General features: G+C 36.0%; 1 protein-coding gene across 1 annotated transcript; it reads right to left on the bottom strand.

Annotated features, from left to right (window-relative positions):
* Nucleotides 1-325: 325 nt before the first annotated feature.
* On the bottom strand, nt 326-12322 carry GDF6 (growth differentiation factor 6). Its single transcript, XM_075828026.1, has 2 exons — nt 12010-12322; nt 326-1200 (listed from the first exon to the last, which is right to left on the bottom strand). Exons 1-2 carry the CDS (start codon nt 12320-12322, stop codon nt 326-328), a joined length of 1188 nt encoding a protein of 395 aa, XP_075684141.1.
* Nucleotides 12323-12757: the final 435 nt, after the last annotated feature.

Genomic DNA, 12757 nt, shown 5'->3' with positions numbered 1-12757 from the left:
AGGGTCAGCTAATATCACAATCTTTTTATTGGAACTCTAAAGATATGACCTACCGTAAGATGAATGTAGTTTGTATTGCTAACCCCATTGGCACATTGGTATAGCTTTACTTATAATTTGGCCACACAAAACCACCACTGATCAGCGCCTGTTTTGCATGGTGCAAGAATTAAAGGGTGCACCAGACACATGAAACCACAATCCCTTCACTTACGGAAGTTTTATAGAAAGCACTCCGTCCTGGGCCAGCCCTCTCTTGTCCATGAGTTGCCTTTATCTCCCTTCATATCAGCTATGATGATACTGAGAACATCCAAAGCAACTGCTACCTGCAGCCGCAAGACTCTACCACCATGTCTTCATATTGTTTGTATACCACGTTATTACCTGCATCAATGTACAAAATACTGATAGGAGTCAATTTTGTAGGAACACAACAGCTTGGAGGAGTAGACCCTGGATCCATAGAGTTCATCAAGGTCTGGATAATGGCATGATTGGTTGGCTCTAGATGAGACCTCAGAGGAAAGTCACACACTCCCTCACAATGATAGGCTTCATATTCTAGGGGAGCGATGATCCAGTCATCCCATCCCAACTCCTTAAAGTTCACATGAAGTGGCTTCTTGCTGCACCTTAGACGCGATTTCCTACCATGTCGTTTACCATGACGACTATTAAACGTTGTCCTTCTCTTTCTCTTGGTTTTAAATTGAAATCTGGCTTCTTTCTCTAGCCCTTTGGCTGAGTGAACCTGTTCCTTCAATTCGTTATAGAGGTTCTTCCTCTTGGATTTGGTAAAAGCAACTAAGAGAGCCTTCTCCTGATGAGCTTTGGGTTTTCTTGACAAGCCTAGACTTCTTAGACTCACTTCCAAACCAGAGGTGGCTGAGGTGGCTCTTAACTCCAGGCAAACTTGCTTTCTGGGCTTACTGACACTGTTCAGACTCTTCCATACATCAAACACTTCCCATCCTGGCACTATAGTGTCCCTCAAGTCCAGAGTCCTGGTATCCAGTGGAGTTTGGGATGTGCAGGATAATACCTGCAGGTGGTACAACGCCGAAGGGGCTTTCGTTAACTCCATGGGAGAATTCCTAAAGATCCTTAGCTCAGCTCCCACCAGCTCTTCTTTGTCAGACAGGGTAGATACATCAAACAAATACCTCTGTCTTCTAGAAGGAGAGTGAGCGAGATCGTCTGCAAGATAAAAGAAAAATTGCTGTCAATTTCACTTATACTGAAGTAGACTGGAAAATATCCTGTCTACCTGATGTGATGAAGAAGAACAACCCATACCCAGATCACAACAGCCCAAGCCTGCAATTCTTTTTTCAAGGAATAGATTTAAATAAATACATTAATCAATATATAAATGTTAAGAGAAATTTAACTATTAAGAATCGGCTGAAATGTTATGGTCCAGTTTAGGCCAGGATCACACGCACAGTATTGATGGCGTTTTTGGAGCAGTTTTTGGCTCCATTATTTAAGCCCAACACAAGAGTGGACACAAAATCACCAGTCTTTTCCTTTCCTTTCTTTTAGATCCCCTTCTGGCTAAAAAAACTAAGCCAAAATCCGCACCAAATTTTTGCATTAATAGTGTGTGTGTGTGTGTGTGTGTGTGTGTGTGTGCGTGTGCGTGCGTGCGTGCGTGCGTGATCCTGGCCTGACTCGAACATGCTGCGTTTTGAAAAAAAACATCAGGGTGACCAAAAACGCCACAAAGAAAACGTACTGAATGCAGAGAACTTCTGTCATCTATTGGCTACCAGCAAATATGGCTTTTGCTTTTTTACTTCAGCACACAACAGTCCATGCTGGAATTTGTAGTCCTGCAGAACTGTACATAACTTACTTTAAATGTAAACATTTTTGGAACACAAAAAAAGCAACTTGTCCTTAGTGCACTCCATAAACTTCCCTGCATTTTCACCTTTATTGACATTGTCAAGCTCTGAGAACACATTCCCTTTGTGCCATTAAATATTTAGGGCACATAAAATGGACTCTGCAGTGTGTCCTGAGAAAAGCACACAATATTCCCAATGGGGAATGGGGCGTGGGGGGTCTATGTAAGAGGGGTCCCAGCAGTGAGATGTTTACATCCTAGAATATACAAATAACAACATACTGTAATATATAACCAGAAGCAGTATTCTTTTACATAGCCTATATCTATGGAAGAAGAGACATTAAACACAGTTCACAATTCATCTTCCAAGAATGTGGCTGAGTCTACAGGATACCAACTAAGATTAATTAATGTGCTGAGGAAAACCAAAATGTAACTATTCCTGTAGTAGCTACAGAAGTGCCCTCTGGCACACAAAAGGTTAAGAGAAGCTTTTTGGAAATGTCGCTGCTAAGAGTAATGAATTTAAGAAACCGAAAAGGGGTAAGACCCAAGGAATCACAAATAGATAAACAGCTGTTGATTATTATTTATTATTATTATTATTATTATTATTATTATTATTATTTCAATTCATTTTGAAATAATAATGATCAATGTTGTTGTAAGAATAATAATAATGCTTTTAGAATTATTAATATTATTAATATTACTACTACTAATGTTTTAATTAATATTATTGCTATTATTTTAGATTTGGTAAAAATAGAGAATTATTATTATTGCAGCAGTTATTATTATTATTATTCATTTATAATTTATATAGTTATTATTTATTTTGATGTGGAAGTACAATTTCTACTACTAATAACAGTAATAATGATGATGATAATAATAATAATAATAATAATAATAATAATAATAATAATAATAATAATAATAGTAATAGTGATAATAGTAATAATAATAGTTGTAGTAATAATTGTCTAGATAAAAAATTTATCTTAATAATGTGTTTTTTTTATGGGTATTATATTTTTGTTGTTATATTATTATGAGTTAGGTAAAAAAAATATATCTTAATAATGTGGTTTTTTATTAGTATTATTGGTATTATATTTTTGTTATTATATTATTATTATTATTATTATTATTATTATTATCATTATCATTATCATTATTATTATATGTTTTATATTATTACTATTATATTGATTTTGTTATTATTATATTTTTATTGTTTTTATATTGTTGAAGTTATATTTTTATTTGTATTATTAGATTTTATTATTGCTGTTGTTATTATTATTGCTGTTAATATTTGTATTTTTATTTATTATTTTATTATTTGTATAATTATATTTTAGTGTTATTATTATTATTATTATTATTATTACTATTTGTTTTATTGTTGTTGTTGTTGTTGTTGTTGTTGTTGTTATTATTATATTGCTGCAATTTCTGTTTGTCATTGCTACTTTCTTCTGATCTGGTTATGTGTTTTTTCAGTCTGCCGTTTCCAACCTCCAGGCAGAGCCCCACGCAGCAATACTGCTCATCAGACTGTACATGGAATGTGATTACAAATCCTTTGTGGCCACTTCTGCAGCGGCACCAAAAAAACACGTGACAGAAAAGTCACACATTATTAAAAAAAATAATAAAATAAAAGACTGAAGGCAAACGTTCAGCGCTTTTACTTCTGCTCCCTCAGAGCTCGTAAAATTTGCATCTCTTCAATATAAACTTAAAGATCTTCCAAGAACACTGTTAAACGTTTTTGAGGAAGGAAATCATACAAGAAACTCTACATTTTCATAGGTTTGACCTATTTTTGCCACAGGAAACTGTAATAAATAGTTACACTTGAATAATTGTATTAAATGTATTTTATTATGTACATTTGACAGTTCTTACGGGATCCCCAAGAAGAAGCAAAGTCATAAATAAAATCCATGAAAAAAAAACAACATAACATTTTGCACAATAATTCAGACAAATAAATAACCACATAGTAATATAAATAAACACATGAAATAAAAGCAAAACATAAAATAAAAATAAACAAAATAAACTCAGAACTAAATAAAAAAAATAAAAGTAAATTGCAGAAACAGAAATGCATACATTAAATTAATTCAAAATAAAAAAAAAACTAATAAAATGCATAAAGAAGACTAGACTTCCTCCTGACAAGTCACCATACTGCTCATATCAATAAGATTTAGTGGGGGCTCCTGAACATCCCTCCCTTTAAACTGGAAATTTATTTATTTAATAAGGTTCCTGCTGATCAGCACATTCACAGCGTGGGGAGGTGGGTGGGAAATCGCTTTATGTTTAGTCATTTTTAAGACAAGTGATTCTGTATAATAAATTCAAATGCAAAGTGTTTACCACCGCCATCAAAAATACCTAAATGTGTCTGCTTTTTTTTGTTTTTAACTATGGTTTCCCCCATAAAACATGCAATTTTGATTGTCTTCATTCACAGAATTGACTGTGCGCTGAATTAGTGGAGAATGCAAGCTGGACATTGTAGTTCCACAATGTACAGTAGCCTGCAAGCCCTCTGCTCTGGGAAAACACGTTTTATATATTTATATTACAATTATTATTATTATTAGTAGTAGTAGTATATATATTTTGTATTATTATTTGTAGTATTAGTAGTAGTAGTAGTATTATGTTACTATTATAATGGTTGTTGTTAATATTTTTATTATTATTATTATTATTGCTCCCCCTACTGTATGTGTCCTAATGGCACAGTAATTTCTGTATTGTATATGAGCTAAATTACCAGCTACAGGTGCCAAATGCCACCTCATTTCTGGCCTGTTCACGAGAGTGTTATGCAACACGGATGTTTCCATCAGAACATAATGAATGGTGGTGAGCAGTCCCCTGCCCTGCTGCCACCCTGAAGAGCAGCACATCACTGGAGCCTTTCTTGTCCCTACAATGCCAGTAATCATGCATGTGATTTGTGCATCTAGTAATGGGCGATTTCCCTGCATCATATCATGATAAAGATGAACAACTGGATATAATGTCCCATCCCCACAATAGTGGACAGCAACCTTCTCATAAGTACAGTGCACCTGCTCGAGCTGAAGGTATCTGCCGTGTGTTCCTCACAGCCTCCTTCCATGCTGCTGGGTAAGCACTTCATAAAGAAGCTCATGTTTGCACTAGACTGAGTTCCAGCAAAGCTTTAGGGATAAATAAGGAAAACATGGGATTTCTAAATGTGACCTTCGCAGGATGCTCCACATTGAGCTAGACGTTGAAGGCATCTTAGTAAATACTAAGGGACTTTCTGAACCACCATCACTGTAAGACCCCCCTCTAAAACCGGTGTTAAAAATGAGACAAGAGGAAGGGCTATGAAAATAAATCCTTAATCCAATGATTTCCTTCAAGAGAAAAATTAAATAACTGCGCAAGTGGCTGTGTCTACACCGGATACATTGCTTTATAAAAATAATAATGATAATGATAATAATAATAATAATAATAATAATAATAATAATAATAAAAATAATAACAACAACAATATAACATACTATGACAGCCGGCGACAGAGTTGCAGTTTCACAACAGCTGAACAGTAAAAGGTTGCAGATCACTGAATACATCTCCAATACAGAACTGCAGGCATTATATGTAGATAACAAATCCTGGTCATATATATCGATCAATTTCTTATAATCACTGCCCAGGATTATTATTATACAACTAAACGTTTATTTATATTATGATCCGGTTAATATCAGTACCTAAAATACCATATAATGTAATAGTTAACAATCTATCTATCTAAAACACATTTACTAATCGAATCTCCATCTATCTATTTAACTATCTATACCATATACTAAACTATCTCATATGTATCTATTAATATTTTTGTCTATCTATCTATCTATCTATCTATCTATCTATCTATCTATCTATCTATCTATCTATCTATCTATCTATCTATCTATCTATCTATCTCATATTTATCTATCTAATCCCCATCTATCCGTTTAACTATCTATATCATATACTTATCTATCTCATATATATCTATTCAGATTTTACTTATGACCTATTTATTTTTCTATCTTTCTATCTCTTATCTATCTATCTATCTATCTATCTATCTATCTATCTATCATCTATCTATCTATCTATCTATCTATCTATCTATCTATCTATCTATCTATCTATCTATCTATCTATCTATCTATCTATCTATCTATCTATCTATCTATATCTATCCTACATAATTGTATTTTTGTAATGGTGTGTCCAGTGCTGTGATCACATGTGTGCTGTATAGAAGCTGCAGGGATGTTGGGTGGATGGAGGCTGCAGGCAGATCAGGTACCGGGCTTTCAGCCAACTCATCAGTGTTCAAATCTTAAACTCACATTATTCCAAAACCGCATCTCAGGAGTAATGTGCCAGGAGAGGAAGCTGTTCCCAACCACATGTAAAGAAGTTGTGTAGGAGAACTGGTGTTATCAGACCCTGTGAACCCGTCCTATAATAATAGTAAGCCCAGCACTAGACTCATTAAATACCCACAGGGAAATCAGTAACGACCATCTCTACGACCAGGACTATAAGGATATAATGTCTAACCTTGTCCTATTTCAGAGCATATAAGGACAAGCGATAATCAAGAGAGAAATGTGACTCTCCACTAGCTGCTCTGGTACCACAAGTCCCAGCAGAACCCTCTAGTCCACTGGTTTAAAACCTGTCAGGTTATAATGGGGGTTGCAGTTTTCCAACAGCTCGAGATCCACATGTTGGAGCCCACTCTAGCCTGTGGCTAGCACTGCTGGGAATTGTAGTGTCCCACCAGCTGCATGTTCTGAATTTTCAGTTTATGTTTAAACCTCTATTTCCTGGGCACATAAATATCCAGGCAATGACCGGCTAATGAAGCACAAGTATTTTACTCTGCAGGGGTGACATGTTTTGGCAAGGAGCTTGGAATATGTTGGATTTATAGCTACAGAAATCTCTGCTGCTGGCATGGTCAGCGCTGGCACTTGGCAGTACAAGGAAATATGTATTCATAGTTCAGCCAAATCCCTTTACTCCAAGTGTCCATCAATACTCACTCACTACAGGTCTGCATAAGAAAGCAATTACCTATAGTGAGCTACTGTACAGCTGTCAATCAGATTTATAATGCTGGGACTTAATGGGTCAATAAAATCGAGGAGCTCACCCAGGTCATCCAGGATAAGATCAGCTAAATTCTCTCATACATATCTACTAGCTACAGAGCATAATCGTAATGCTCTCATATCTCTGGTTTATTCATTCATTTTCCAGATATAAACATAAGTCATCAGATTTTTTGTTACTTAATATTTGTTGATATTTTAATGTATGTTTTTATATGATTAAATGTAGAGCTTTAATATACTGTGTGTATCGGAATAACTCACTTGTAACACCTATTGAGAACCACAGAGAACATGATGCAGAATTTCAAATTGAGCTTTGCTACATTGACAAAGCTCAGCTCCGTTTCATAGTAACATAGTAAAGAAAAAACATTTCTATCTATCATCTATCTATCTATCTATCCATCTATCCATCTATCCATCTATCCATCTATCCATCTATCCATCTATCCATCTATCTATCTATCTATCTATCTATCTATCTATCTATCTATCTATCTATCTATCTATCTATCTATCTATCTATCTATCTATCTATCTTTCCGCATATCTATCTATCTATCTATCTATCTATCTATCTATCTATCTATCTATCTATCTATCTATCTATCTATCTATCTATCTATCTATCTATCTATCTATCTATCTATCTCATTATCAACATTAAAATACACTTAGAAAAACTGCAATATAATCTATGATGCAATGAGCTAAAATGTGTATAGACTGCAATATATTTGTATATAGATGCGCAAGAAAACGAGTCGTGTGTTTTTTCTCAAGCTGCAGCTCCAGAATAAAAGCTCTATAGGAAACCTCCTGTGTCTTTCTTTACTTCACTCGTCTGTTCTGCATTAGTGTTTCTATAAAGGCTCAAACAACCCGAATACAAGGTCACCGAATAATTAACAGTAGGCGATTCCCTTCTTGTCCATTAAAATACTTCCCTCACATTTTTCATTCTCTCTCTGCCAACCACAACAATTCTGGGGCAAAACTAGTGTATATGCATTGCACAGCGCTGCCCCTTCTGCACCCCTCCGTACATTCATTATTATTATTCCGCTATTCTCAAAGCACGTCAGCATTTAAGTCATATTCTACTAATTAATTCACTAGAAATAGTCAACTTCAAATCTAAACATCATCAACTTCATCAAAAGGATGCACTGAAAAGTGATTGAAATTAATTATTCGTTTGTGATAAAATATAACAATATTTAAAAAGTTCGATCGTGTATTAATTTTGGTAACAATATATATTTATTGTATTATTATTATAAAAATTTGACTCATAGAATATAAATCTATAATATTTGTATTTAGTTTATGTCTATTGTTTATGTTCAGATAATCTATAATAAATGGATTATTACAATAGTGTTTAGGGGAACCCCATTTTATAGGGGAGAGCTTGTCCCCCTTTCCTCGCGAGCCTTCTCCGGGCAGCCCCTAATTGTCAATTTCTGCACTACACTCCCATTGCTGGGGGTCTTGGGGCCAGCAGACACCATCTGCGTTTTAATGAGTTACTTCATGTGCCAACAGTAATTTTCTTACAATAAGCGAAGTCTTGTCTGATCTTGCGACTAGAACTAGAAACACAAACTAATGTACAAACATCATTGACCTCCCCTCCCCCTCCTTTTTATATTATGATTCTTAAAATCACTAAGGAACCAACAACACAACATTCTTCTCTATAGTGCGTCCTAAAAGGATCTCATTAAAAAATCTACACCAAGTACCTTCACAAATGTCCAATTTCCACATAGCTGAATAGGAACCCTGGTTGGGTGTGGATACATATCTCGCATGCTATGGGGTTTGACTTTCACTCAATTGATTAATGTCATCCATATTGTCTATGATTTATGGACTCACTATAAGTTCTGAGGAACTACAAGTCCAAGAATGCTAGTTCTGGGAAAATGTGTGTTGGTACAATAAAAAAAAAAAAAGACAGTGGACAAGTTTGAAGAAGGCTTTAAAAGCTCAGAAGAACCTTATGTGATACATTGGTTTTTTGTCAATTAGATAACTTTCACATTCAACTGACCCATTTCCATCCATACAGAAAAGAATGTTCTTTCAGGCAGTAAAGTCTTTTATCTCCTCCTGAAAAAACGAAACGTATCTAATTGAGTCGTTTTTGGAAGCTAATCTGTCTACAATCGGATTGACAGCAACCTTTCTCTGTAAACTCACATCTAGAGAGGAGGCACCAATTAGCTGGGAGGTAGGAGGACATCACAGGAGCGGAAGTCCTCTTGAAGTTCTTGGGGATGTGCCATAGGCTGGTCCCCCTTCATTATGGAAGACTAGACAATATTTGATATGTTATGACATGTACACTCAATTAGATCATGAGTTCAAATAGTCCAATCAGTGGCTTGATGCTAAGCAAAACTCAGAAGGTCCAGGACAAGGTCACAGCCTGTGACACATCAAATCAAAATCAAGTTGGAAAGTGAGGCTTTGGCTTAAGGGACCAGTAAGTCCAAGGGGGACTCCTTAGGAGCCAAAGCTGCCATGCAGTGCATGGAATGTCTATCAATGTAGCTCCTTGGCAACACAACAGTTCTAGAACATTTCTCAAGGTTTTAGCACCATCCTGTAGGCTCTACAAAAAGGTTCTCTTTCCATTCCTTAAATGTTGCAAACCTCCCTATAAAGTTCTAAACAGAGATGAATATTGACCAAAAGACACCAAAAAAGCTCACTCAAGATGTGCAGTCCACCTTCCCTTTGATTTCAGCACGAATCATACTCATTATTGTAGTCCCTCAGCAAGATAATGGTTGTCTTGTAGCAAGATCACAAAACAAGCCCTATGGGCAAATAGGTCTTAAGTGAGTTTTTTTTTTTTAATGGAAACTGAGACTAAATAACCAGCTCATATAACTACAAAGAGACCATGGGGCTTTTCAAAGAAGAGTTTTGTTCTAAAATCAACATAAAATATAGTAAGTTAATTTGCTCTCCAGAGCTTTCAACAGCTAATGAACCCCACTGACACAGCTCAGCTTGCTGCACCTTCTACAGTCAGGTTGAACCAGGGCAGCTCCCATGGTGGTGGTGGCGGTGAAGAGGTGGGGAGAATTTACAACACTCTGTTAATTAATCAGTCTATAATGAGGCACAAGAAAAAGAAAATACATATAAATCAAGATACAGTATCACATTTTATGGCTGGGATTAGGGGATCATAAAGTGGAATCAATGGCAGAATTAATTTCTGAGGCTCTATAAGCCTCAGCCTGCAATACTCAACCACTTTGGGAAGTTACACAGGGGAATAAAGAAAGCCTGGATCTGTATAAGGCAAAAGATTTGGGGGGGGGGGGGGTAAGCAATTGTGCTGGCATTCATGAGCATCCTTTATGTTATATACCACGGATGCACAAAGGGTTAATAATTCATCTGCAGCGTCATGATCATGTATCCATACAAGGCTTGCACACAATGCAGGTGAATACGGGTCCTTATGAGACCCCCCCTGGATATATGGGCATTATATACTGATTTAGCACTGCTTCTTATGGTCAGTCTTATAGCAGGTAATCTTGATGAAGGGAACTTGACTGATAAGATACAGTGAGCTTGGTCAATGTTTGCCCATATTCAGTTTGAACTCTGTATTTACTTTACAGCTGGACTAGATAAAAAAATAAACCTAAAATGGGATAAGATAGAAACACTAAGCAAACAGCATTTCCCTGCCCCCAAAAGTCATTGTTACTGCTATCTGTACCCTAACATAGTGATATGGTGGCTGCAGAGGGTTTCACTGCGACACTTATTGCAATGGGCATAACAGGCAAATAAAGTGACCTGCAGTGCAACGAAAACAGGAGGGCATATATATATATATATATATATATATATATATATATATATATATATATATACATATATATATATATATATATATATATATAAAATATACATGTGTGTGCGTGTGTGTGTTGTCAGATGTATGTTGGGACTTGTTTCTGTACAGTTGGGGAGCTACTAAGCTATGGTGTATACATATATACTTGGAGAGAAAAAGGGAGGCATGCTGGGCTTGGATTTTTTTTTTTTTTACAACTGTACAACCAGTAAGTGTGTTTATGCGTAGATAGATAGATAGATAGATAGATAGATAGATAGATAGATAGATAGATAGATAGATAGATAGATAGATAGATAGATAGATAGATAGATAGATAGATAGATAGATATAGATAGATGTTAAGATGATAGATATGAGATAGAAAGACAGATAGGAGATGATAGATAGATAGATAGATAGATAGATAGATAGATAGATAGATAGATAGATAGATAGATAGATAGATAGACACATATGAGATAGATAGATAGATAGATAGATAGATAGATAGATAGATAGATAGATGATAGAGAGAGAGAGATAGATATATAGATATGAGATAGATAGATAGATAGATAGACACATATGAGATATATAGATAGATAGATAGATAGATAGATAGATAGATAGATAGATAGATAGATAGATAGATAGATAGATAGATAGATAGACACATATGAGATATATAGATAGATAGATAGATAGATAGATAGATAGATAGATAGATAGATAGATAGATAGATAGATGATAGATAGAGAGAGAGATAGATAGATAGATAGATAGATAGATAGATGATAGATAGATATGAGATAGATAGATAGATGATAGATAGATGATGATGATGATGATGATGATGATGATAGATAGATAGATAGATAGATAGATAGATAGATAGATAGATAGATAGATAGATAGATAGATAGATAGATAAATAGATGAATTGTGGATGTCCTCGTGTGGTTCCACTACAAATAGGAATGTGTCAACCCTTTGTGTAGAAAGATATAAACCCTTCTGATGATTTGGTAACACAGTTATACTACAAGTACCTGATGGCACAGCTTAGATTGTAGCTTACCCCAGTATCTGTCCACAAAGCTGGTGATGGTGTTGGCAGACTTTGAAGACTGAAAGAAGCTGGCATTGATCCCAAGTTTTTCAGCTGTAGAGAAAGTTTTGTAAATGGACAGCATGTATTCGTGGGGCACAACTGGCACTGCCCGGGGCTGCTCCCCGGTAGCTGCTGAGGATAGTTTGCCCTCTCTGTGCTGTCTTCTCAGTACCCTGTCTTGCTGGTTGGCAGGGATGGATGCCTGCTGGGCACATGGTATATCCCAGAGGAAGAAGCAGAGCAAGAGAGCTGCAGACAGAGAGCTCCTGTGTGTATCCATGGCAGGAGAGTGGTCAGGGGGCTGCAGCAGAGCGCTGTGCTTCTCCAGTGATTCTCACTCGGGCTCTGGTGCAGGGAGGGCGAGGAGCCCCTCAGACAGGCGCGGGCACGCCCCCTAGTGCACGCCCTGTGCTCTGGTGATCAGCACTGCTGGGGAGGTCAGCGGGCACTGCCCAAGTCAAGGTGGCCGGGGAAAAATAAAGGGGCAGCCTGGCAGGCTGATGTTAAGCATGATTAACTGAGGGAGACATAGATTTCATTGCTGAGCTTCCATTATTACATTGTCTTTATAACACATTTTAAGATGAACATGAAGAATCTGGGCTGTTCTGTTCTCCTTTATCATTTCATTATATGTAATTAAATTAATTGTGTCATTAAAAGTTTCTAAAATAATTTGTGTTAAAAAATTTCTGCTTGTTGTCACTGAATTGTA

Source organism: Rhinoderma darwinii, chromosome 5 (assembly GCF_050947455.1).
Source record: "Rhinoderma darwinii isolate aRhiDar2 chromosome 5, aRhiDar2.hap1, whole genome shotgun sequence".
Taxonomy (NCBI): domain Eukaryota; kingdom Metazoa; phylum Chordata; class Amphibia; order Anura; family Rhinodermatidae; genus Rhinoderma; species Rhinoderma darwinii.
Note: the sequence above shows the minus strand (reverse complement) of the source record. Positions and strands in the feature narration are given on the sequence as shown.